Source organism: Oncorhynchus nerka, linkage group LG2 (genome assembly GCF_034236695.1).
Source record: "Oncorhynchus nerka isolate Pitt River linkage group LG2, Oner_Uvic_2.0, whole genome shotgun sequence".
Classification (NCBI taxonomy): domain Eukaryota; kingdom Metazoa; phylum Chordata; class Actinopteri; order Salmoniformes; family Salmonidae; genus Oncorhynchus; species Oncorhynchus nerka.
This window is the reverse complement of record NC_088397.1, coordinates 84,748,332-84,772,671: the sequence shown is the minus strand read 5'-3', so window position 1 is coordinate 84,772,671 and position 24,340 is coordinate 84,748,332. Positions and strand designations below refer to the sequence as shown.

The 24,340-nt window shown below is 41.2% G+C and overlaps 1 protein-coding gene across 2 annotated transcripts; it reads left to right on the top strand.

Annotated features, from left to right (window-relative positions):
• The first annotated feature begins 1,313 nt into the window (after positions 1 to 1,313).
• On the top strand, positions 1,314 to 23,808 carry helz2a (helicase with zinc finger 2a). Of its 2 annotated transcripts, XM_029684435.2 has the most exons (20): positions 1,314 to 1,460; positions 3,660 to 4,278; positions 6,271 to 6,457; positions 9,483 to 9,590; positions 10,437 to 10,948; positions 11,078 to 11,731; positions 12,054 to 12,846; positions 12,962 to 13,037; positions 13,141 to 16,684; positions 16,790 to 16,872; positions 17,777 to 17,917; positions 18,008 to 18,169; positions 18,543 to 18,687; positions 18,898 to 19,014; positions 19,163 to 19,352; positions 19,446 to 19,580; positions 19,768 to 19,980; positions 20,072 to 20,228; positions 20,346 to 20,513; positions 23,208 to 23,808. In XM_029684435.2, the coding sequence occupies exons 2-20, from the start codon at positions 3,680 to 3,682 to the stop codon at positions 23,372 to 23,374; spliced, it is 8,151 nt and encodes a 2,716-aa protein (XP_029540295.1). In that variant the 5' UTR covers positions 1,314 to 1,460; positions 3,660 to 3,679; the 3' UTR covers positions 23,375 to 23,808. The 2 variants fall into 2 exon arrangements, with proteins under 2 accessions (XP_029540295.1, XP_029540306.1); XM_029684446.2 differs by lacking the exons at positions 1,314 to 1,460; positions 6,271 to 6,457 and having other exon boundaries at positions 4,210 to 4,278.
• The last annotated feature ends 532 nt before the right edge of the window (positions 23,809 to 24,340 follow it).

Genomic DNA, 24,340 nt, shown 5'->3' with positions numbered 1-24,340 from the left:
CCATACAGTATTGTTCACACCCTCTTAAGCTTTAGCCTGTTGTGGCAGAATCAGAATTCTTTAGGTAACATTGGTAAATAAGATGTTTTATTAATTTTCGTAAGTATGCTTATGTGGGAAAAGTTACTTGAGGCCCAGAGAGGTGATAGGTCAGGTTTGTCTTATCTGTGAATGTGTCTGTAACTATTCCTAAACCATGTGAAGGGATGGTGTGATTAATGGGGAACCAGTTAGATGGCTCCACAAAGTCTGTGTGCCAGTCACTCCTCTCTGTAAGCTTGTCCAGGAGGGGTTGTATTTTTTATGTGTCTAGAATTGACAATTGATATATGCCATTGGATGAGGTAATGTTTTGGTCCCAAGAACGAGATAAGAACTTAGTCTAAGAGGGCAAACTGAACGATAATGTATAGCCAATGCTGTCTGGCTATGGGATACTCACTCCTCTCTGAAGTAAAATCTTTCTTAGTGTAATGTTCCTAAGATCTGTTATTTGTCATGTGAGTTTAGATGGGTGTGTCTTTGCTATAAAGGATCTCAGTTGCCATTATGTTGACACTCTCAGAGAATTCATTTATAGACACGGAATTGATCTGAGAGTCACAGGGCTATGGTGAAGCTCATATAATTAAATTTGGACTTTTTGATAACTCTGATGTGTGTGTGGTTTGCTCTCTCATGATTTGGTAATACAGGAAATTTCCACAACAAGCCCCGCCCATCTCTTTAAGGCTTGATCCGAGCAATCTGCACTAACAAAAGCAGTCAAGGCCGTTTTCTCAAAATTTTATCAGCTTCCAAAGCAGTTCCTCAAATGCGGTGTATGATATACCATTGTGTAGCTCTGTGTCACTGCTTTTATCAAACGTAAAAAACACCATTTCAAATGTTGCTACATAAGACCGAATCAAGGCGGTCAGTCACAAATGTGGAAAAGGTCAAGGGGTGTGAATACTTTCTGAAGGCACCTGATACCACAATGTTATCATGCTGACTTGATGGTTTAATAACAGTGCCTATTTTGCATGTCAGCAAAGTATGACCTCACAATACGTCACTGTTAGACCTTGGTGTGTGCATTCCTTCCTGATAAATGAAACCTGATTTCCCTGCAAGGCCATCCTCCAGCTGTGGTGGTCAGTTATCTCAACAGTTCATCTATGTTCTACGCCCACTTCATAGTGAAACCTACAGTATGTTTTAGGTTTCATTTCAGCATAAAAACGAAACTGACAGAGTAGTGTTGTAATGTTGTTGTTGTTACTAGGGAGGGATCTAGTGGTTGTTGACATACTGCAGCACTTCCTGAAGGGTTTCTAATCCAATACAAGACATTATGATATTCAGCATAGAAGTGTGTCGGAACTGTAGTGTAACATGAGCTTATGAATAACTTCACAGACTTTATTTCAAGAGGACAACACATCATAGCCATGGTACATTTCACATTTTCCTAAGAGGCAAGTATATTTTTATATTCCTGTTGTTGTTCATTATGTTGATAGTGGAAAGGTAAATGGTTCATACACATGAAGTAATATAGACAGATGGCCTAATAATGTCTATAACATGTTTTTTAAATACTTCATTGAGATTGCTCTGCATTCATGTGTCATACCACATCCAGCTGTAGATGTTGTCAGACAGTGTACAAATTAATCAATTGGCAGTTAATGTTACTATTTTCTTGCTCGCTTAATGTGACTTACAGTATACCTACAGAGATTTGAATTGAATATCTCAGGAGTCACAGAATGTTTTTTAATGAGATAGGGGGATACCTAGTCAGTTGTACAACTGAATGCATTCAACTGAAATGTGTCTTCTGCATTTAACCCAACCCCTCTGAATCAGAGAGGTGCAGATGGCTGCCTTAATCAACATCAACAGTGCCAGAATGACAGATTTTACCTTGTCAGCTCTGGGATTCGATCCAGCAACCGCCCAATGCACTAACCACACACCTGCAGTTCATAGCTATATCTGTATTGCTTAATGTTAATGTTGTCTGCAATTGGTTAATTGAGATCAGTTAGCCTGTTGAATTGAGAATAGCTTTATAGCTATATTAATTAACAAAAAATGTATATATATATATATATATATATATATATACACACATACATACATACATACATACATACATACATACATACATACATACATACATATATACATACATACATACACCTGTATATATATTTCTTAATCATATATTTTGCTATTTAGAGGATATTGTTTTGAAGAAACTTTTATTGAGATCATTTGATCATTTTGGTGACAGGTGCAAAGCAAGGTCAAAGTCAAGCAGAGTAAACTTATATATATTTCTGGTTACAGCCAGTCCTATTTTACAGATACTATAACAATTAAAGGTGCAATAAAGGTTGCTAAAATTCCATTAGTTCGCCTAATTTCAGTTTATGTGACAAAACAAGCAATGTATAGTGTAGAGAATCATTCTACCATCTAAACCGCTGTGAAAAGTATTTTCAATAACCAAAAATATAGTATTTTCAGCTGTTTGAAGCTGGTGTACAAAACCGAAAGTAAAAGATCCAAAACTAAACTAAAGAAAGGGAAGCATAGAAATAGTGCACAATAGAACAGATCTACCACTTCTTAGACTTGCACTTTGGCAAAGGTTAAAGGCTACAAAACATAGTACACACTGCTCATAACCGATTTTTGTTTTGGAAACAGAAAACTAAGGTCAAAAGTTTAATCTATGAGAAAATTAGCAGAATGTCGGCCGAGTTTCAGCTTGCTCCATCTTATCCTACTTGCGGTCACTGGTGGTGAGTGGAAGCCCCCACCGTATGCTTCAGATCTTTACCCCTTGTGACACATTTGAGTTTCCCCTTTTATCTGTTGGGAAACAGCTATGGAGACTCCAACTTTATTTGCTATAATGTGCCTATATGAAAGTAATATAAAGCTAAAGGCACTATTACCTTCTGTTTGCATGATAATTAAATGTGCAGCTAGTGTTAGCCGAGTTACATGGACCAGTAGAAGGAATGTTGCTGGTTCACACTTCAAAGCAATTTTCTAAGCATTTTCACTATTTTTTGGATCACAATACTCAAATTGCTGTGATTAATTATTAATGTACTTACTACAAGAAAGGTTAAGACATAACTAAACTATCTCTTTAGTAAAAGCTTAGATATGCATGATATCAAGGACTGAAGTGTCACACAACCATTTGCCTCTATCAATAATCAATAATGGACTAAATGAATATTGTCACGCCCTGACCTTAGAGATCCCTGTTTATTCTCTATATTTTGGTTAGGTCAGGGTGTAATTAGGGTGGGTACTCTAGTTTTTGTATATCTATTTTTTCTTTTTCTTTTTTGGCCTAGTATGGTTCCCAATCAGAGGCAGCCGTCTATCGTTGTCTCTGATTGGGGATCATACGTAGGCAGCCCTTTTTCCCACCTTCTGTTGTGGGATCTTGTCTTTGTTTGGTTGCATGTGTTTTGCACGACAAAGCTTTTCGTTCGTTGTAAATGTTTTTGTTTTTTTGCTGGTTCACATTTTAAATAAATATGATGACCCCAAATCACGCTGCGCCTTGGTCTCCTTCCAACAACAGACGTTACAAATATTGATATATGTGCAAAAACCTGTCATGCTTTGTCTTTTAATTTCAGAGAAAACCTGGGATCACGCTATGACTACGAAAGAGAGAATTCAGCGCCAGTTCCCTGGCACGTTCATGGAACTCTGCGAAACTTGCTTGCATCACAGACCACGGCAGTTCTCCCGTAAGGGCATCAACTTGAAGTGCAAGTCAGGACACAGGCATGTTTGGAAGGCAACTCTAGTTCTTTATGACAAGAAAAATACACGGTTGTATGAGGAAGTCAGGCCGCTGCCCATCCTGCCCCACTTGAACATCAGCTCATGGCTGTACTGTAAGTATGTTGTGAATGGTAAGCCATGCTTGCATGGCGCCCATCGATGCTGGTTTGCACACAGTGAGGTAGAGATGACCGTGTGGAAAGCTGAGAGCCAGGAGGGGTTTGTTCGGGCTGAGCTGCTTCAGGCTGTACAGAAACATCAGCCGGTGGTGGCAGCAGCTTCTCGGTCTCTGCCCCAGCACCATTGCAAAGCCTGCAATCTATTGTTTCCATCATGGGGAGATTTCCAGAACCACCTCAACACGTTCAATCACATCAAAAGGACCAACGAGTATAACAATGAGACAACGACTGAGTGGAAGTATCGAGACCCACCTCAAACCAACCAAGCCTACAAATTGTGTGAAAGGTACATTACACCCAGTCAGTATCACACAACACATACACTGAGTATACCAAACATTAGGAACACCTCCCCACCTGCCCCCCTTTTGTCCTCAGAACAGCCTCAATTCGTCAGGGCATGGACTCTACAAGGTGTCAAAAGCGTTCCACAGGGATGCTGGCCCATGTTGACTCCAGTGCTTCCCACAGTACTGTAACCCTTATTTCTTGTTGTAGGTATTTAAGACTATCTCCATCGGAGGACTTGTGGGTTCAGCAGAACTTTTTTTAACATGGGTTATAACAGAAAAATATTGCTTGTGGTTTAATTTCTCCTGGACCAAGAGATATAGCCAAGCAGTCTCCTTCCCCCTCTCTCAAAATTCGCAGGTGCTCCTATGAATACTATTGCTTTCACAATAAAGGTCTCCAGGGTACAAAGTAACAGTGCCTCAATACATTTAGGCGAAATAAAAGTCATAACAAAAGTAAGGCTGGAGTTGTCAACATAGCTGGATGTCCTTTGGGTGGTGGACCATTCTTGAAACAGACAGGAAACTGTTAAGCGTGAGAAACCCAGCAGGGATTCAGTTCTTGACACAAACCGGTGCACCTGGCACCTACTACCATACCCCGTTCAAAGGCACTTAAATATTTATCTTGCCCATTTACCGTCTGAATGGCACACATACACAATCTCTCTCTCAATTGTTTCAAGGCTTAAACATCCTTCTTTACCCTGTCTCCTCCCCTTCATCTACACTGTTTGAAGCTGATTTAACCTCTCTGGTACAAGTGGGATCCAACCACAGGGTCTGATTTCAAAAAGGCGTTACTGCGAAAGCACACCATGCGATTATGTTAGGTCAGCACCTAGTCACAGAAAACCATACAGCCATTTTCCAGCCAAGGAGAGGGCTCACAAAAGTCAGAATTAATCACTAACCTTTGATGATCTTCATCAGATGACACTCATAGGACTTCATGTTACACAATACATGTATGTTTTGTTCGATAAAGTTCATATTTATGTCCAAAATTCTCCTTTTTGTTCACGTGTTTAGTCCAGTAATCAAAAAGCACAAGGCGCAAGCACAAAGTCTAGACAAAAAGTCCAAAAAGTTATATTACAGTTTGTAGAAACATGTCAAACGATGTATAGAATCAATCTTTAGGATGTTTTTTTATCATAAAACTTCAATAATATTCCAACCAGACAATTCCTTTATCTTTAGAAATGAAAAGGAATGGAGCTTGCGCTCAAGGCCGCGCGCGACTAAACTAATGGCTTTCAGCCAGACGCCTGATTCAAACAGCTCTTATTTGCTCCCCCTTCATAGTAGACGCCTGAAACAAAGTTCCAAAGACTGTTGACATCTAGTGGAAGCTTTAGGAAGTGCAATATGAACCCATGGACACTATATATTGGATAGAAAATCACATGAAAAAGATTTCCCACTTCCTTGTTGGATTTTTCTCAGGTTTTTGCCTGCCAAATGAGTTCTGTTATACTCACAGACATCATTCAAACAGTTTGAGAAATTTCAGAGTGTTTTCTATTCAAATATACTAATAATATGCATATCCTAGCCTCTGGGCCTGAGTAGCAGGCAGTTTACTCTGGGCATGCTTTTCATCTGGATGTGAAAATACTGCCCCCTTACATCAAAGAAATATTTAACAAGGGACATCAATAAGGGATCATAACTTTGACCTGGATTCACCTGGTCAGTCTATGTCATGGAAAGAGAAGGTATTCCTAATGTTTTGTATACTAAGTGTATATTCCACAGTAGGCATATATTGCAAACAAATTAGTAAGTAGACAGCACACTGAAAATAAGACAATGCCGTTTTTTAACACAATATACACTAAGTCTCCTCTGACTAGATCACAGCCCAGCATAACCGTGCCAGTGATAAAATGAGTCTGATCCTATTCTTCAGACACTTATAGTTGGATATCTAATGTGATTCATATTTCTAAAACATTAAATGTAATGTAATTTATCCATAGGAGGGCCTCTACATGTGAGCTTGGGAGCAACTGTGTTGATGCTCACTCAGCGGAAGAACTACAGGAGTGGCGCACAAGAGACAAGACTGATCGGAAGGCAGTTATTGCTGCTGAAGAGCAGGGTTTACTTTCATACCAGGGCAATCTACTGAGAGAGTACAAGGATATAATTAAAAAGGCTGATATTGTAAGGCCATTTCTATTAAATATATATATTTACACTACCGTTCAAAAAATGTCCTTGTTTTTCAAAGAAAAATAAATAATAAATCCATTAAAAAAACCATCAAATTGATGAGAAATACAGTGTAGACATTGTTAATGTTGTAAATGACTATTGTAGCTGGACTATTGTAGCTGATTTTTAATGGAATATCTACATAGGCATATATAGGCCCATTATCAGCAACCATCACTCCTGTGTTCCAATGGCACGTTGTGTTAGCTAATCCAAGTTTATCATTTTAAAAGTCCAATTGATCGTTAGAAAACCCTTTTGCAATTATGTTAGCACAGCTGAAAACTTTTGTGCTGATTAAAGAGGCAATACAACTGGCCTTCTTTAGACTAGTTGAGTATCTGGAGCATCAGCATTTGTGAGTTCGATTACAGGCTCGAAACTCGTTAGTATTCACGTTCTGAGAAATGAATAATGCGATAAATTACCAAGAAATTGAAGATCTCGTACAACGCTATGTACTACTCCCTTCACAGAACAGCGCAAACGGCCTCTAACCAGAATAGAAAGGAGTGGGAGGCCCTGGTGCACAACTGAGCAAGATGACAAGTACATTAGAGTGTCTAGTTTGAGAAACAGATGCCTCACAAGTCCTCAACTGGCAGCTTCATTAAATTGTACCCGCAAAACACCAATCTCAACGTCAACGTCAATGGCATGACATGCCATTGGAACACAGGAGTGATAATGGACCTTTGCAAGCCTATTCCATTATAAATCAGCCATTCTGTTTCAGCTGTTTCCAGTTGTTTCCAATGTATTTCTGATCAATTTTATGTTATTTTAATGGAGAAAAAAGGTGCTTTTCTTTGAAAAACTTTATTTTCTTTTTCCCCCAATTTTCGTGGTATCCAATTATTGTAGTAGCTACTATCTTGTCTCATCGCTACAACTCCCATACAGAGACGAAGGTTGAATGTCATGCGTCCTCCGATACACAACCCCGTACTGCTTCTTAACACAGCGCGCATCCAACCCGGAAGCCAGCAGCACCAATGTGTCGGAGTGCACCGTGCACCCGGCAACCTTGGTTAGCGCGCACTGCGCCCGGCCCGCTACAGGAGTCGCTGGTGCGCGATGAGACAAGGACATCCCTACCGACCAAGTCCGGGTTCCGGACGCTAGGCCAATTGTTCGTCGCCCCACGGACCTCCCGGTCGCGGCCGGTTATGACAGAGCCTGGGCGCGAACCAGCTGGCGCTGCAGTACAGCGCCCTTAACCACTGCGCCACCCGGGAGGCCCAAATTGACTCAACTTTTGAACGGTAGTGTTCTGGTAATGATTTATGTGTATTTTATTTCTTTGTTTATTCGTTTTTTGTTCATCCGACACTGTGATTGGTTTATACAAAGGGGTGACAACGCATTGAAGTGGGGAGGGACACAACTTAAGTGAAGTCATGAATTTTTCCTTGCACAACTGAACAGCTGTAACACAAATCATAGGAAAGTTATTAGAATCTTATCAACCTACCACATTCAATCAATTATCTAGCTAATGTTGTCAATAGCTAACACAAAGATATGCCTACTATTGGTTAGCCAGTTTTTTATATTAGTAAAATAATCATTAGCTATCTCAACAAGTTAGCCTACTAGTTGTCAAATCAGATCTAGCCTACTCACCAGCCAGCTAGCTAGATTCAGTTGTTGAGAGATGTGCATTTGCAAGCACTAATTAGTGTTAGCTACATTAGGTAATTTTTTCGTGTGAAACATAGCTACTATGAACTAACTTTCTAGACTATGTATAAAAATGGGCCAACCAAGAACAACACATTGTCTCTGTCGGAAGAAAACCTTGTATCTCCAAAATTGAAATTGTTTTGGAAATTAGATCAAAAATGAGCATAAAAATTCGAAGCTTTAAACACTTTTTAAAATACATTTTCTTTGTCCTAGAATCATGAAATGCGCAGGGTACATTGAGGGGAGGTACTGGGAATTAAGAGATTTTCTTCCGACAGCAACCTTAACATTAGCTAGATTGACTTAGCTAGATAGGTAGGCTGCTTAGTCCAAGAAAGCATGGCTTAGTTTCTCTGTACTGCTTTGTATCAACTAATCACAGTGTAGTCAAATAAAATAAATTGAAAACCAGCTAACTGCTATTTAATAACCTGTTTAATGTTAATATTAAGTGGTTGGCCATATAAAACATATCTATCTTCATGAGAGGGCCATGAACAGTACCTAGTAATGCCTTATACTCCTAGAAATCTTTACATTTTTAATTTGTTAAATATATTATTTATCAATGATTTCTATGGACTTCCAGCTAGCACATTTGGCTCCTTGGAAGTTCTGTGAACGTATATTTGTGGTGTCCCATTGGTTCTGGGAACAAAGCCATACGTTTCCTGACCATAAGAGATTCTTTTTTTTACCCCATTTTTCTCCCAAATTTCATGATATTCAATTGCTAGTTATGATCTTGTCTCACCACTGCAACGGACATGGGAGAGACATGCGTCCTCAGAAACATGACCCGTCAAGCCACACTGCTTCTTAACACACTGCTCAGTTAAACCGAAAGCCAGCCGCACCAATGTGTCAGAGGAAATACTGTTCGACTGATGACCAAAGTCAGCTTGCAGGCACCTGGCCCGCCACAAAGAGCCGCTAAAGCGCGATGAGCCAAGGAATCCCTCCCCTAACCCAGATGGCGCTGGGCTAATTGTGTGCCACCCTATGGGGCTCCCAGTCATGGCCAGCTATGACACAGTCTTGAATCGAACCCAAGGCTGTAGTGGCACCTCAGCACTGGACCGCTAGACTGCTTCGCCTGGAATGACCCCGGAGTCATTCCAGGTCAACTGATTTGAAGCATGGAAGGGATTTGGTCCAACAGAAGTTGATTCTTAAGCAAATGACCTTGATACAATAATTACATCAACACTGTATAAAATATTGCAAGCTTTATAACACAAACTGAAACATTCTGTGCCATTGTGATTATACCTTCCATTTTCAGATGTCTGAGGCAGTGTCTGGTGTCAATATCAGCTGTGACAAGGACATGATGATTTCAGGTCAAAGAGAAAATGTGCCGCTGACATGGAAGTTCAGAATACAGTCGGAGGTAAGGCTAACATACCATTATTAACTTGTTGTACTTCAAAGAGTACTCCATGCAAAGTCGCCACTCAGTGCTACAGTACAAGTGCAGTACAACTACAGTTATTCTGCAATTACTGCGTCCAAAATACCACAGTTGACTGCATTTACTGCATTTAGGTTGCTCAGTGTTGTCATCGTCGTAGTTGCATTGCATCGCAAGAGATAGAAATCCATCCTATTTCACAGAAATGACTGTATGCAATGTCCAGTCAGCAGGAAAAGGTTTACATGACTCGTCATATCGTTCTGATCGGAACTCTGACCCAGTTGTCATGTCAACACAACTGTCAGTGCTGCTGTAAACCCTGACCAAAGATACATGGCAAAAACATTATAGACACCATGGCTAGTCATGGTTCATGTACGTAGTCTGGCAGTCAATACATTTAATTTGAAAAGTGAACCCAGACCTTTCTCTGTCCAGTTTTAACTGACATTGTTCAACATCAATTGCACTAGCTAGCAAGCTTAGCTCGTCGGTCGCTTGATTAACTAGCTAGCTTGTGAAAACATGATTGGCAATTAGGCAACATTTTGGCAACATCTAACTCAATTGTACAGCCAGCATTTTGTCTATATTGATGGTGTTACAATTATCAAATGTTTGGATAAACAAATAATTTATGATACCATGATGTGATGTTGCATGCAATTTCCATTGCATTTGAAGTGCTTCGTGTAGCTGCAAAGTTGCTTGAGATGATGTCACTTGCAACTTCCATCTGCAACAGGAATTGTGTCCAAATTGCTTAACTCACAATATTGTAGTAGTGGCACCTAATGAATTGTGTCCAATGCTTTTTTACAGAAACTACTTGCACATGTATCACTACTGAAACAGGAACCTGGAGCCTCTTTCTCCCTGGATGAAAACAGTCCTGAGCCCTGCACTTACTCCACGGGTGAATCGTTCTGTAACTCAGACATGACCTATGACATCACCGTGTCCTTCAAGTCCAACAACCCGGGTCTTTACGAACAGTGGTTGGTGTTCGACTTTGACACAAGGCCAGTGCTCTTGCAGAAACTCAAAGTTAATGTTGGAAAAGAGCCTTCCATTCAGCTAGTGGTGCCACCAGAGGACGACATCCATCCATCTTTAAATCAAGAACGCTGGCATCAGGGGAACAGGGACATCATCCCATTTATGGAGAAGACAAAGGCACAGGAAAAGCTGCTTACGGAATATGAGCCTCAGATTTGTACGCCGTATAAACCACTTGATGACCGCAACATGCCCATAAATCACCAGAACTACAAAGAGAGAATGCACAGCTTCCTGTACACAGAGGAGCAGGCAGAAGATCAGGTGGTTTCAAGGTAATGAGAGCAATTATAGTATTTATTGAGTACTATATAGTGAAACATTTACAATGGTAAATATACATGAGTTAAAATGGCAATCTACCTACCTACAGTAACTCTCTCCACATTCTAATACCTTTTTAGACTCAACGTTCAAACAACCATCACTTTGTCGGTCACCCTAGAGGCCTCTGTAGACGACCCTCAGTTCGGGATGAAGATAGCTCCTCTGGGGGAACTATTCTGTGCTGTCTCAGTTCCTTATAATCTCACCCCAGACACCCCAGAGGGTTTGATGCTGAGACGAAGCATCCAATCAGCTCTCATAGCACCAGTATCTTCAGATAATCAAAGTCACAAGGTCTACGAAGCCATCATCCTCAAAGACGCCACAAGTAAGAACAAAATGCACTTGAAGCTGTCTGAAAGATGCTGCTCTGACCTGAAACTCCAAAACCATGAAACATGTGAAGTGGAAGTTCAGTTCCAGCTGAATCGTCTGAGGTTTTGTGAGATGCACAAAGCCATAGATCTCCTTCCAGACACAGAGAGAGTGTTACCAGACTTCAGGAACTGCATTGTCCCTGTGAGCAAAACACAGCAAAATTACAACCTCAATGCAAAGCAGCAAGCAGCTATGGAATTTATCATTGGAGACACTGATGGAGCAGGAAGTGTGTCACCACTCCTCATTTATGGACCGTTTGGAACTGGGAAAACCCTTACTCTAGCTACGGCAGCTAAAGAGCTGGTACGGCAGCCTCACAATAGAGTACTGATCTGCACCCTTACAAACAGGTAGGAGATGATTTGATGTAAGTCACTCTTGATAAGACCTTGTGCTAAATTACTCAAATATAAATGTAATGTAAGTATAATATTGGTTATGCAATGGGTTGAATATACACTATGTGGCCTCCAAATCTTCAATATGTTTATAATCATAACAAGTATTTGTAATTAGAGCCTGTAATAGTACAATAGAAGTTATGAAAAGTAATAGTCTTTTGTATAGTTGGAACATGCTATCCTTATTAAAATCTGGTGAATTATTATTGTTGGTACAAAAGTACATAGCAGGTGAAACCATAGAAGAGATTACACTCATTATTTTCTTCAGTTCTGCAGATTTGTATGTGAAAGGTCATTTCCATGAGTCTGTCAACTCTGGAGATCTTGAAATCAAACCTCTTAGAATAAAGGCAGAGGAATCATCGGTACAATCTACTGATGTGATCACCTTACAGTACTGTCATCGTTCCAAAAACGGACAATTATTCTCCCTACCCGACAAAGATACAGTCGACTCCTGTAGGGTGGTCATAACAACCACTGCAATGGCAATGCACTTACATGACCTGAAGCTCCCTGGCGGCTACTTCACCCACATCCTGATTGACGAAGCGTCCCAGATGCTTGAATGTGAAGCTCTGATGGCCCTTGGTCTGGCTGGGCCAGTAACTCGAGTGGTTCTAGCTGGAGATCACATGCAGATGGGACCAAAGCTCTTTTCAGTGGACGATGACCAACGCTCCAATCACACCTTGCTGAACCGTCTGTTCCACTACTATCAAGCCCAAGAGAGTAGTGCAGCTTTGAAAAGCAGAATCATTTTCAACGAGAACTATCGCTCCACCAAAGAGATAGTAGAATTCGTGTCCACTAACTTCTATGTTGGCAAGTCTGATGCCATCAAGGCTGTAGGTAATGTCCCAGCTCATCCGAACTGCCACCCCCTGAGGTTCCACCATATCAGAGGAGAATCTCACTTGGACAACACATCCATGTCATGGTTTAATCGTGAAGAGGTTGCATCCGTGGTTGAAGTAGTGCAAAATCTGCTGAGAGATTGGCCACCCGCATGGGGGAATCCGGATCAAAGCTCAATTTGTGTCCTGTCCGAAGGATGCCAGGTAAATTGTCCTTTGAACATACCACCATTTTTATAATGTATATCTTAAGCAAATGATAAACTATCAACAATATTGTATTTGAAGCCTTACATGTCGTAATTTTATTGGTTGATAGGTTTCACTGATCAGGAAAGAGCTTCGGAAAAAAAGACATGGCCAAGTGACTGTGGAAAATATAGCCAATGTTCAAGGTATATATTTGACTGTAATTTTGACTTTCATATAATCTTTTCCTTGAACATAATAATGGGTTGTATACTTTAAAAACATTGACATATTTTCATTTCTTAACAGGCAAACAGTTCAGGGCAATAGTATTGACAGCCGTTCAAACCCGTGACAGCCTTCTTTCCTCTGACTCACTTTGTCACGAGTTTTTCAACGATGCTCGCGTATTGAACACGGTCATGACTAGGGCTCAATCCCAGGTTGTTGTGGTTGGAGATGCTGCTGCTCTCTGCTACTTTGGGAAAAGCTCAAGGATATGGAAAGCCTACATAGACCACTGCATCAGCAAAAACAGTGCAGATCCACAAACCCTTACTGAAGATTACTTGAAACAAGAATTAAGAGAGATTTCAAGATTTGTCAAAGGGGACGAGGAGGACAACAGTGATAGTGAGTCATCCATATCTGAGATACCCGACATAGATGACCCAATACTGAGGGAGCTTCTTGACGAGGGTAAAGATGTACGAGTCACTGTAACAGCTGACGGCCTGTTGGGTATCACCCAGGGGGAGCCAATTGTCAACCCATTAAATGGACTTGAGATGAACACAAGCCAAGACAGCTCCCCTTTGTACCTTCAGGCATTGATAAAGAGAGACCCGAGTATCTACAAACACTGTCACTTGAGTTTGGAGAGGTTTGACTCAGGCTACGCCATACCTCTTGAAGAGCCCTCCCTCCGCATTTCTATCAAAGGCAGAAAGAATATTGGTCGTTCTTTTCCTGGAGATCAGGTTGTTGTGGAGATCTTGGACAATGAGTGTCATCCCCCAAATGGGAAAGTGCTAGATGTGGTGGAGGTTGAAAATGCATCCATGGTGTTTGTCTGTACCATTGATAACTATGACAACCAGGTGATGACACCCATCAACAAATGCATCTCCAAAATTTACACCCCAGTTTGGAGGGACAAGCCAAACTACATTGCCGTGCGAAAACTGGAGGATCTGAGATTTGAAAAATTTGTGAAGATAAATGAGGAATCCAAAAGAAACAATCTCTTTGTTGTCAAAGTCTTGAAGTGGCGAGAGACATTTCGATACCCTTTAGGAGTTGTCGTAAAAGTCCTTCCCAAAGTGGCCTCTTTAGATAGTGGACTAGAAGTATTGGACATAGAGTATCAACTGACAAGGGCCACTTCTGTTGAGAATGACCATGACATTCTCAAGGAACTGAACACAGATACGCAAAAACGAAGGTGTTATCAAGAATTCATAACATTTACAATTGACCCAGCACATTCCAAGGATCTTGATGATGCCATCAGTGTAAGAGATTTAGGTCAACACTACGAGATTGGAGTTCACATTGCTGATGTTGCAAGCCGTGTGACCAAGGGCAGCCTATTGGACAAAGATGCACAACAGAATGGAAGTGCTTTTTATCCCCCTGGAAAGGAGCCTGTTTATATGTTCCCACTTTGTCTGAGCACCGAGCATTTCAGTCTACTCCCTGGATGTGAACGAAATGCCATATCACTGATGGTGCAAATTGACAAGAAAACAGACCGCATCAAGACAAGTAAGTTTAGCCTATCTAAAATAAAGTCTGATAGAAAGTTGTCATATGAGGAAGCTGAAAACATCATCCAAAACTCTGATGATAATGGCCAACGATATGACACTTTAGAGGGCTGCCTCGCCAAAGCATGTCACTTTTCTGAGGTTCACAGAAAGGACAGGAAACAGGAAGACTGGCACTATAAATCCCCTGATGATGATGTAATTGTTGGTAGAAGACGGTCTCATAAGATGGTGGAAGAGCTCATGGTTATGTTTAACCACGCTGTCACTGAACTGTTGCTCAAAGATGCAAAGACAGTCAGCTGCACCCCAGTCAGATGCCAAGACAAGCCAAACACAGAGAAGCTTTGTCAACTAAAATATAAATACAGTTCTCTGATTCCCCTGTCCATTCATTTCTGTCACTGCATTGATCAGATTGGTAACGTTGATGATAACCAGAGGGATGCGGTTTCTAAACCTTACCCAGGTGTGTCCAATCAGATGCTTGCAACGAGAACAGAGAATAAAGACCATCATGGTCAAGTTGTCCAGCCATCTGAGACATTCTCTCTATTAACATCCATTGTGAGGAGTCTTGAGTCAGCATTTCAAGACAAGGATATCCCTAGAATTGTGGACCTGATAGCAACTGATGACATTCATCCCCAGCTACTGCCTTTGATCATTGAACTCAAGAAGACGATCCATAGAGCATATGTTCTACGCTCTAACTCAACATACCTATCTAGAGTTGGCCACTATGACCTTCAGCTTGAAAGCTACACTTGGGCTTCCTCGCCCATTCGTCGGTACGTGGACGTTATTGTTCAGAGGCTCCTGCACTCAGTTCTTGAAAATAAAGCAGTCAGGTACACTTCTCTGGAAATTGACCAGTCCTGTCTGAGTTTTTCGAGAAAATCTGAAAAGCAAAAAATGTATGAGAGGAAAGCACGTTGCTTGAGTTTTGCATCGCAGCTGAACAATCAAAGTGCACAGAAGATAGCCTTTGTCATTGATGCCTCCCCAGCTGGAAACAGTTTAAGAGTGTATTTTCCATTTAATCGATCCTCAATGCCAGAAAATATCCTTATCATGTATAGGGATCTGCAGTTGACAGACCAACCAGAGTTCAATGAACATGACAACCATGTGGTTCTGAAATGGAAGAGAAGAGTATACTCCTTCACAAATGAGAACATCCACGCTGAACTGCAACAACAGTCACCTCATCCATTTGTGACATCAGTGCCAACAGACTTGTGGAAAGGGATGCTGTCAGGTCTGAAGGAGGAGAACTTGGACATCGTGTTCCAATCCCTACAGATCATCAGCTCAAGTGTCAAGGATAACCAACAGGTCTGCTCAGGTCTGCTCCAATATACACCAACGGCCAGAACCAATCCAAATCCAGGTCATTACATTGAATTGCCATTGAGGGTCAAGTCTGGTGAAACACTGGAGGTGCAACTGGGCACTGACACACAACGGGGATTATTAGTACCTGTGGTTCAGATGCTGGTTGTACGTAACAAGTTTGAGATTTGCTTGGAGCACTCAAAAGACCCAACTCTGTGTTTCTCCAAGTATGCATTCCATTCATCGAAGAAAACATACACCACTTACCATGAGTATCAGAAGATATGGAAACCATTGTGTGAGATGGAGTCAGCCTCCAACGCTGTAACAGAAAATGACAGCATTGTCCTTGAAGATGTGCCTTTGACATGGAAACAGATACAGAAGGAGAGTCAACTCGGTGGATTCTTCCAGTTGTCACTTGAGAAGATGAAACAGTGGGCCATTGAGTATGGTCTCAAACACAGCTTTCTGTGTATCCGCATGAGGTACCAAAATCGAGTGGATTTGCCAAACAATGGCGCTGATGATGATCAGCATGTGGACCTCAGCAATATCCCATCTCTCATTTGGGTTGCTCATGGAATAACCACTGGGGTCACTGATGAGGATGAGGCTAAAAACCTCTCATATGTCCAGATAGACTTCCGGATTAATCACATGTCCATGTCCAAGATTCCAGACAGGGTCTTCGGGAAAGATACAAGATTCACAGTAGAATTAATTCCAAAGCTGTTACCTGATGTGTAAGTATTTGGACTATTTAATATTCAAATACAAATGTGTTTTTTAGAGTCGAAAGAAGATAAAATGTGAAATTTAATTAATGAATGATTCTGTGTTATTTTCAGGCGTAAAGAGGCTGCCGTCGACAACCTCACTCAGGCTAATGAACTTGTGAAGAACATTGCTCTTGGCAAGAGGACAAACTCTGGTAAATGCACCTACAGTGCCTTGCAAAAGTATTCACCCCCCTTGGCGTTTTTCCAATTTTGTTGTATTACAACCTGTAATTGAAATAGATTTTTATTTGGATTTCATGTAATGGACATAGACAAAATAGTCCAAATTGGTGAAGTGAAATTAAAAATATAACTCGTTTAAAAAAATTCTAAAAAATTAAAAACAGAAAAGTGGTGTGTGCATATGTAGTCACCCCCTTTGCTATACATGTCTTGGAATGGCCTAGTCAAAGCACAGACCTCAATCCAATTTATGAATCTGTGGTATGACTTAAAGATTGCTGTACAACAGTGGAACCCATCCAACTTGAAAGAGCTGGAGCAGTTTTGCCTTGAAGAATGGGCAAAAATCCCAGTGGCTAGATGTGCCAAGCTTATAGAGACATACCCCAAGAGATTTGCAGCTGTAATTGCTGCAAAAGATGGCTCTACAAAGTATTGCCTTTGGGGGGGGGGGGGGGTGAATAGTTATGTACGCTCAAGTTTTTCGTTTTTTTGGGGGGTCTTATTTCTTGTTGTGGTATATAGGTATATATATAGGTATGTAGTGGTATATGTTGTGTAAATCAAATGATACAAACCCTCCAAAAATCTATTTTTAATTCCAGGTTGTAAGACAACAAAATAGGAAAAATGCCAAGGGGGTGAATACTTTCTCAAGCCACTGTAACACATTTTATTTCAGAACACAACACTAGACAAGCCACCATCTACAGTATACCAGCAAATTAGATTTAAGCACAAATTCACTTTCCGTTGAATTTTTACACATTTTAGTTTTAACTTTGACAAATAGATTCATGGTAAATTCATGTCTCATGTCTGTTGGTAATAAGTGAGGTTGTGAGGACGTTAATGTAGTAATATTTTACACAGCACCTGTAACTAAAGAGCTGAGACCTGCCAGGTTTGAGATCAAACTTCATTCCTCCAAGTTTCCTGATCTGAATATTAGTCAAACCAAAGCTATTAAAGAGGCCCTCGACAACCGATTCACTCTCATTCAGGGGCCACCAGGTAAGCACTTTGCTGTTTTACAAAGCCTATATTACCTTTCTCCTCATGCAGTTCAGTTAGAATCTTAATACATTCTAATTATTTTCTTAGGCACTGGGAAGACGGTGGTTGGAGTCCACCTTGTTTATTGGTTCTTTCTGCAAAACCAAAAAGACCCAAACCACCTAAGGCCTAAAGCTGCTGGGGGGTCTTCAAAGAGGAGGTGCATTCTATATTGCGGACCCTCTAATAAATCGGTGGACGTTGTAGCTGGTAAGAATTTACCCCCCTTCTCCTTATCCTTAGATGATGTTAGGTATGCATGCATCTGCTATTTCAATGTGGGCCTGTGTCACTGTCTCTTTTTATGAGGTCTCATTGAGTCAGATACATCTGCAGTCAGATTGCCATACCACTGTCACAGCACCAGTACTAAGCTTTGGCAGGTGCTTACCGGAACTGACTACCGGCACCTCAAATTTTTTTGAGTTCCTGCACCTCTTATAGAATATTAGCTCAGAAGTATTGAGGAGTTCCTGCACCTAAATATAAACAGTACTGACACCCAAAATGAGTAACGGCATCCATTTCAGTATAGGTCAAGCACTGCATAGCACTAAAACTTGTCTCATCATATTTGTCAAAGGTCAACTTCTGAAACTCCAGGAGGTGTTGAAGCCACTTCGTGTTTACAGTGAGCAGATGGAGATGTTGGAGTTTCCCTACCCTGGCAGCAACCTGAAGCTGTCACGCAGGTCAATCAGGGAGGAGAGACCCAAGAGAGAGCTCAGGTCAGCTAACTTTTATCTAAGTGCAGAGAAAGAACTGTCCGTGTTTATTTTGGTTGTGCCAAGGAAGTTATAATGAAATTTGAGGCTTTATATTTGCATCGTACAACTATTTGTTTTATTACTGATCATTACTTGGAATAAACAGTTATGACATGATGTCTGCATATGCATGTGTAAAGTATGGTTTGCTTTAAAAAAAAATGTTTTCAGTTCCATCACATTGCATCATCTTATGCGGATGGCTGAGAACCCATTCTCCAATGAAATTAGACATTTTGATGCAAGAATTAAAAGGGGAGAGGATCTCACAGACATGGAGATTGAGAGGTAACTTACTTTCATGTAAATAAATAACCACATAGGATTTTATTTGAAGAGAAAACGTTTACCTAATTCATGTATAATTATGAAATACATTTAATGATTTTTCTATCAATTTGGTGTTTTATTTTCCCATATACCTTTTAACTTTAAGCTACAAAGTCCTCCTAAGACAAGCTCGGAATCATGAGTTGATGAGGCATGATGTCATTCTCTGCACTTGTACTGCGGCGTCAAATCCCAACTTCTACAAACTGGACTTGAAACAGATTATCATTGATGAGTGTGCCATGGCAACTGAGCCTGAAGCCTTCATCCCCCTTGTGACACATAAAGCTGAACAGGTCATTGATAATCAATTGCTCATTTGTTTCTCAATTTGCAAGCAGGGAAAGGTTATATATAACCTATTTTATGATTATGTATTCTCCTTTCAGATTGTTTTACTCGGCGATCACAAGCAATTGCAGCCCATCACGCACAGTGATCTTTCAGCAAGGTTGGGCATGAGGAAATCTCTGTTTGAGCGTTACATGGACAAGGCGTTGATGCTTGATACGCAGTACAGAATGGTATGAAGCATGGATTGGTTCGGGAAATATTTCCATGTTCTATTGTAGAAGTTGTGTGGTTTGATTCTTCTCTAACATTCCACATCTGATTAGAAACTTGCACAAACATTCTCTATTGTCTTTGTTATCATTTGCATTTTGTTCGTATAGAACTAGGGAAGCACTCACTGCAATTTTGTCTTTTCAGCAAGAGCGCATTTGTGAGTTTCCTTCAAAGGAGTTCTACAACGGTATTCTCAAGACTGGAGCAACTCGGAAAGACAGTGTCCTGCTCACTCAGTCTCATCATCTGACGCCCATCCTTTTTGGACACGTTTACGGAAAAGAGATCAGTCTTGTGGTCTCCACCGAACGGGGGAATGAAAACTCAAAGGCCAACTCAGCAGAGGCTGAGGAATCGGTGTGCAACCACCACCAAGCAATGTTTGGAAACACTGTCAATGCATAATTCCGTGGTAACAGTGAAACATAAACATTTTGTTTTTTGTCAGGTTCGCATCGCCTCTCTGTTGATCAAGCGTGCTGGGGTGGCGGCTAGCGACATAGCTATTCTGACACCATACAATGCCCAGGTAGCCAAGGTGAACGAAACCCTGGAAATGAACCATATCCAGAACGTCAACGTGAATACCATCACAAAGAGTCAAGGTACAGTTATTTTGTCCATGAGGCACAAAGTTACAGTATAAAAAAAATACAATATATGGAAAGGGAAGGAAAGGAAAACGGAACTCCAGCTGAGTGTTTATACTTTTTTTTCTACAGGAAGTGAATGGCGTTATGTCATCTTGTCTACTGTGCGCTCTTGTCCCAAGTCGGAAATTGACACAGAGCCAACCAAAGCATGGCTCACCAAGAAGCTTGGTTTTGTCAAGGACCCAAACCAAGTCAATGTGGGCATCACTCGGGCTCAGGAGGGACTGTGCATTATTGGTAAGAAACTGTTCCAGGTGGTATTATGTGGCCAATGTCTCTCTGCTCACCTTGTTGACTCATATCAGGCACCTCTGTAGCACACAAAGAGACAATATCCCAGGCAGATTTAGCCTAGTCGTGTACTAAAAAGCATTTTAATGAATAAACTCTATTGAACATGCTATTCGGGACTAGCTTTGATCTGTTGCCAGGAAACCGGCCCTTAGAGTCTAAATTAAGGAAATAGTGTGCACTGAAAATGTTAAATGTGCAACCAGAGCATGTTAAATGTGCAACCAGAGGGAAAAAAACTCTAGACCACCTTTACTCCACACACAGACGCGTACAAAGCTCTCCCTCGCCCTCCATTTGGCAAATCTGACCATAATTCGATGCTCCTGATTCCTGCTTACAAGGAAACATTTAAGCAGGACGCACCTGTGACTCGGTCTATTAAAAACTGGTCAGATGAAGCAGATGATAAACTACAGGACTGTTTTGCTATCACAGACTGGAATATGTTACGGGATTCTTCCGATGGCATTGAGGAGGGAGTACACCACATCAGTCACTGGCTTTACCAATAAGTGCATCGATGACGTTGTCCCTACAGTGACTGTACGTACATACCCCAACCAGAAGCCATGGATTACTGGCAGCATCCGCACTGAGCTAAAGGCTAGAACTGCAGCTTTCAAGGAGCGGGACTCTAACCCAGAAGCTTATAAGAAAGCCCTATATGCCCTCCGATGAGCCATCAAACAGGCAAAGCGTAAATACAGGACTAAGATCGAGTCGTACTACACCGGCTCTAACGCTCGTCGGATGTGGCAGGGCTTGCAAACCATTACAGACTACAAAGGGAAGCACAGCCGAGAGCTGCCCAGTGACCTGAGCCTACCAGACAAGTTAAACAACTTCTATGCTCACTTCGAGGCAAATAACACTGAAACATGCATGAGAGCACCAGCTCTACCGGAAGACTGTGTGATCACGCTCTCCGATTTTCAACCTCTCCCGGAGTCTGTAATATCAACATGTTTTAAGTAGACCACCATAGTGCCTGTGCCCAAGAACACTAAGGTAACCTGCCTAAATGACAACCGACCTGTAGCACTCACGTTTGTAGCAATGAAGTGCTTTGAAAGGCTGGCCATTGCTCACATCAACACCATCATCCCAGAAACCCTAGACCCACTCCAATTTGCATACCACCACAACAGATTCACAGATGATGCAGTCTCTATTGCACTCCACACTGCCCTTTCCCACATGGACAAAAGGAACACCTATGTAAGAATGCTATTCATTGACTACAGCTCAGCGTTCAACACCATAGTGCCCTCAAAGCTCATCAATATGCTAAGATCCCTGGGACTAAACACCTCCCTCTGCAACTGGATCCTGGACTTCCTGACGGGCCGCCCCCAGTTGGTAAGGGTAGGTAACAAAACATCCGCCGCGCTGATCATCAACACAGGGGCTGGTCAGGGGTGCGTGCTCAGTCCCCTCCTGTACACCCTGTTCACTCATGACTGCACGACACCAACACCATCATTAAATTTGCTGATGACACAACAGTGGTAGGCCTGATCACCGACAACAATGAGACAGCCTATAGGGAGGAGGTCATGTGCCGTGTGGTGCCAGGACCGCAACCTCTCCCCAATGTGATCAAGACAAAGGAGATGATTGTGGACTACAGGAAAAAGAGGACCGAGCACACACCCATCCTCATCGACGGGGCTGTAGTGGAGCAGGTTGAGCACTTCAAGTTCCTTGGTGTCCACATCACCAACAAGCTAACATGGTCCAAGCACACCAGTCGGGAAGTGGGCACGACAAAACCTCCCCTCAGGACACTGAAAAGATTTGTCCTGGGTCCTCAGATCCTTAAGTTTCTACAGCTGCACCATCGAGAGCATCCTAACTGGTTGCATCACTGCCTGGTATGGCAACTGCTCGACCACAAGGCAATACAGAGGGTAGTGCGAACGGCCCAGTACATCACCGGGGCCAAGCTCTCTGCCATCCAGGACCTCTATACCAGGTGGTGTCAGAGGAAGGCCCTAAAAATAGTCAAAGACTCCAGCCACCCTAGTCATAGACTGTTCTCTCTGCTACCGCACGGCAAGCGGTACCGGAGCGCCAAGTCTAGGTCCAAGAGGCTTCTAAACAGCTTCTACCCCCAAGCCATAAGATTCCTGAACATCTAGTCAAATGGTTACCCAGACCATTTGCATTGCCCCCCCCCCCCCCCCCATTCTATTTTTGTCTTTGCATTGTCACTTTAATAACTCTATCTACAAGTACATATTACCTCAATTACCTCGACACGGTGCCCCCGCACATTGACTCTGTACCGGTACCCCCTGTATATAGCCTCGCTATTGTTATTTTATTGCTGCTCTTAAATTATTTGTTACCTTTATCTCTTTTTGGGGGGTATTTTCTTAAAACTGCATTGTTGGTTAAGGGCTTGTAAATAAACATTTCACGGCGCATGTGACAAATTAAATTGGATTTGAAGTGAATTAACAATCCTCCCATGTCTATTGTTAGATTCTCATTCTGTTACATTGTTTTGTACACTTGAATTGAGAAGACTGTAGAACGGGACAAATGTGTTTTATTTTCTAATTCCTCATTCCTTACTGGCAGTGCTTTAACATGCAAATTGGCGGTTTAAATGTGCTCTTTGTTTCCTTTTAGGAAACCAAGAGTTGCTGAGGTGCAGCTCACTGTGGAATAAGCTGCTGGTTCATTACCAGCAATGTGGCTGTGTGGTGGATCCTGCTAAGGACATTCAAGTTCAAAACCCACAGGTCAAAACCAAATCAAAGGACAAAAGAGCCTCAAAGTTTCGAAACAGAAAATGAAAATGCTAGAGATTCTGCAGTACCCATAATTGACTGCTGGGGATCATTTAGAAAATGGAGATATGCATTGCTATGGTGCCGCTTGAACTCTTGATCTTTAACGCTTCTGAGAAACTGAAGACTTTTGCACTACTGACGAGAGCTAATGATTTTTTTTTTTTACAAATGAACATAATATGGACTGTTACACATACCATGTTATTGTAATGATATTTCAGAACTATGTATAAAAGAAAAGCAACAATCATTGCACTGGTAATACAAGACATTTAATATATATTTCTACATGTTTGTTGCTAACCTTGACATTTTACACATTTTTTATTTGCTTTTTAAGTGTCAGACGTGCTTTATACTCAGTCAGATGTTTTGTATGTTTTAGAATGGTTGTGAAATGTTTTAATCATTGTATATTAAACTAGCCATACTATGTATTTAGTGTATATGTCACTTCATTATTTACTACTAGAGGGAGATAAGACCTCAATTTGTGTTTTGACCATCAGCACACTATATTTTCACCATATCACCCTGACCCATTATTCATAAGTATACTGCATGTGTGGATGGGAGTGAATGGGAGTTAAACTGTAACCTCACTCACACTCAATTTGATAGAGGCAATGATTCAACTACAGTGATGTAGATCTTGTAGGGATAGTTGAAGATTTATATTTTATATAAATATATATATATATATATATATATAAATACATTCCTCTATCACACATTTGATTTGTAGTAGTTAAAGTCATGCCATGATTAATTTAATAATACACAAAGTTATACATTTTATTGCAATACTAATTACCAACACCATGTACTGTCTGGGTCAACCCACAAGAGCCAAGGCAAGTAGAAAATCATGTACAATTTATTATCTGTTAACTATCCCTTTAAGACTGTAGCCTACTTGTATGTGAAGGTATAAGTGTTCTGCTAAGAGGTCTGAAGCTTTATGGCACA

Bases quoted from the DNA above. Each gene is read 5' to 3' on its own strand.
- helz2a (XM_029684435.2), top strand. From the start codon at position 3,680: ATGACTACGAAAGAGAGAATTCAGCGCCAGTTCCCTGGCACGTTCATG. The intron at 4,279-6,270 runs GTACATTACACC...ATTTATCCATAG, and splicing joins GCCTACAAATTGTGTGAAAG to GAGGGCCTCTACATGTGAGC. The intron at 19,015-19,162 runs GTAACTTACTTT...TTTAACTTTAAG, and splicing joins ACAGACATGGAGATTGAGAG to CTACAAAGTCCTCCTAAGAC.